Here is a 2,668-nt window from a genome sequence, read left to right on the forward strand (position 1 = left end):
CATGGTTTATAGTTAGTTGAAAAGATGTATAACGGTAACATCTTAGGTCTCTAGGTCTAGTCGACCGGGAAAAATTACATCCGGGGAGTACGGCACGTTCTGAGAATCCACAGATACAGTAATGCTCTGGTATACTTCCATCAGGACGACATGGCTTGAGCCCAAAAAACGGATTTTGAGCGAAGCGAAAAATCTATTTTTGGGTGAGATGGCCATGTCATCCTGATGGACCCGCCCTTGCCTTTCTAAGAAAGGGCTGTAGGACCCCTCCCTACATACAGTATCTGTAGCACCTCGTGTACGCTACAAGGAATACAGATGGCACCAGGATTGGCGCCAGGCACGCTTACGAATCGGGAGATAGGGAGCCTTGGGAGCGGCTCCCCCTTTTTTTTCCCCGAATTCGTTTCTTGCCATTTGTCCCCTGCGAGACGAAATCTCTGTTCGGGATGCAGATTGCCATGTGGCGTGTCAAAAATACGTCCTCTGATTTGTCGCGATATCCCTTTCACGAGGGATACTCGCTCCAGGAGTTAGAATTCTGGGACCTTAAGGTAAATTCTCTGGGAATATCGCCGTAGTTGTAATATACCCTAGGAAGCTACCCTATAGGAACTTCCATCAGGACGACATGGCCATCTCACCCAAAAATAGGTTTTTCGCTTCGCTCAAAATCCGTTTTATATATATATATATATATATATATATATATATATATATATATATATATATATATATATATACCATATGTATTTTTGATACATTAATGTGTGGATTCTCGTAACGACTTCTGGATCTGAGCCCCAGGTGAAATCACACAAAGACAAGAGCTTGTGACTGGCCGGAAATCAGATCCTGGTCGGCAAGCTTATACAGACAGTGAGTAAACCACTTGGCCACGTAGAAAGATAAAAGTCAATGACAATTCTTCTGTACTTATACCTGTCGAATTCAGGTGTTTTGTAATTAGAATTGAAATCAACCCATCTTCACCATCGTAGCTAATTGGTAGTTTGTTACTTGTCATTCGATCAATGAAAAAAATTGCACATTTATCTAGTAACAAACTACCAATTAGCTACGATGGTGAAGGTAGGTTGATTTCAATTCTAAGTACAAAACACCTGAATTTGACAGGTATAAGTATAGAAGAATTGTCTTTGTGATTTATCTTTCTTCATGGCTAATTGGTTTAGTCACTGTCTATACAAGCTTGCCGACCAGGGTTCGATTCCCGGCCAGTCACAAAGACAGCTTAATTTTCTTCCACTTTATCACAATCCAGTAAGTTCATTCTTCCATTTCTGGGCATCACCATGATTATGTTCTTGTGACATTAAGCCAATATGTTTTTTGTTTCATAGGGGTATCTTCAATTATAAGTGAAGGCACCAAGATGCCATTATACAATATCAAAAGGGTATGTTTTTGCTCTTGCATGTAGGACTCTGTCAATAATAATAATAATAATAATAATAATAATAATAATAATAATAATAATAATAATAATAAAAAGAAGAAGAAGAAGAAAAAGAAGAAGAAGAAGAAGAAGAAGAAGAAGAAGAAGAAGAAGAAGAAGAAGAAGAAGAAGAAGAAGAAGAAGAAGAAGAAGAATCTAGCAACCATTCTCAGCTCCTTTTCTTGTGTCTTGGTTTAAAAGGAAAATCATTGTTTTTTGGTTAACTTGAAGCCGAGTCATTTTTTGATTTCTTGATTCATAATTTCTTATAGCTGTTATTCTTTGTTGATTATTTTAAAGGCAAGAGTATATTTGGTGTTCATCATGTGCTAGTTGCCATTCTGTTTGCATTTGTGTCCCGTCTTAAATTCATATGCTCTTCATCTTCGCCTTCACGTACATAGGCCATTCTGTTTGCATTAGTGTTCCTTCTTAAATTCATTTGCTCTTCATCTTGGCCTTCACGTACATAGGCCATTCTGTTTGCATTAGTGTTCCTTCTTAAATTAATTTGCTCTTCATCTTGGCCTTCACGTACATAGGCCATTCTGTTTGCATTAGTGTTCCTTCTTAAATTCATTTGCTCTTCATCTTGGCCTTCACGTACATAGGCCATTCTCTTTGCATTAGTGTTCCTTCTTAAATTCATTTGCTCTTCGTCACCTGCTTCGCGTGCAGCGGCCATTCCACTTGCATTAGTGTTCTTTCTATTGTTCATCTGCTTTTCGTATTCTGGGCATGTGTAGCTGACATTCTGCTTGCATTAGTGTTCAGTCCTAGATTCCTTTGCTCTTCATCTTCAGATCCACGTCTAGTTGCCATTCTGCTTGTGTTAGTGTTCCTTCTCAAATCCATCTGCTCTTCGTTTTCTGATTCAAATCTAGCTGCCATACTGCTCGCATTAGTGTTCCTTCTTGAATCCATCTGCTCTTCATTTTCTGCTTTATGGCTAGCGGCCATTCTACTTTTATGAGTTTTTGTTTGTTTTTCATCCTGTGTCTCACGTCTAGCTGCCATCTTATTTCGTTTGTTTCCTTCCATAAATTACTCTGCTCCTCTGTTTCCTGCTATTTTCTTTCTTTACCGTATTTGCTTTATCTGGTTTACCAAATGTGCACATCTTTTTAAGTGGCACCATTAAAAAAAAAAAAAAAAAAAAAAAAAAAAAAAAAAACCGAAAAATGAACAGTAAAAAGTTACATAACACTC

At 38.0% G+C, this 2,668-nt stretch overlaps 1 protein-coding gene across 1 annotated transcript; it reads right to left on the bottom strand.

The window, feature by feature from the left end:
• Positions 1 to 1,781: 1,781 nt before the first annotated feature.
• On the bottom strand, positions 1,782 to 2,144 carry LOC137637175 (uncharacterized protein C05D11.13-like). The gene has a single exon (XM_068369445.1). It carries the CDS (start codon positions 2,142 to 2,144, stop codon positions 1,782 to 1,784), a length of 363 nt encoding a protein of 120 aa, XP_068225546.1.
• Positions 2,145 to 2,668: the final 524 nt, after the last annotated feature.

This window comes from Palaemon carinicauda, unplaced genomic scaffold (genome assembly GCF_036898095.1).
Source record: "Palaemon carinicauda isolate YSFRI2023 unplaced genomic scaffold, ASM3689809v2 scaffold568, whole genome shotgun sequence".
NCBI lineage: Eukaryota > Metazoa > Arthropoda > Malacostraca > Decapoda > Palaemonidae > Palaemon > Palaemon carinicauda.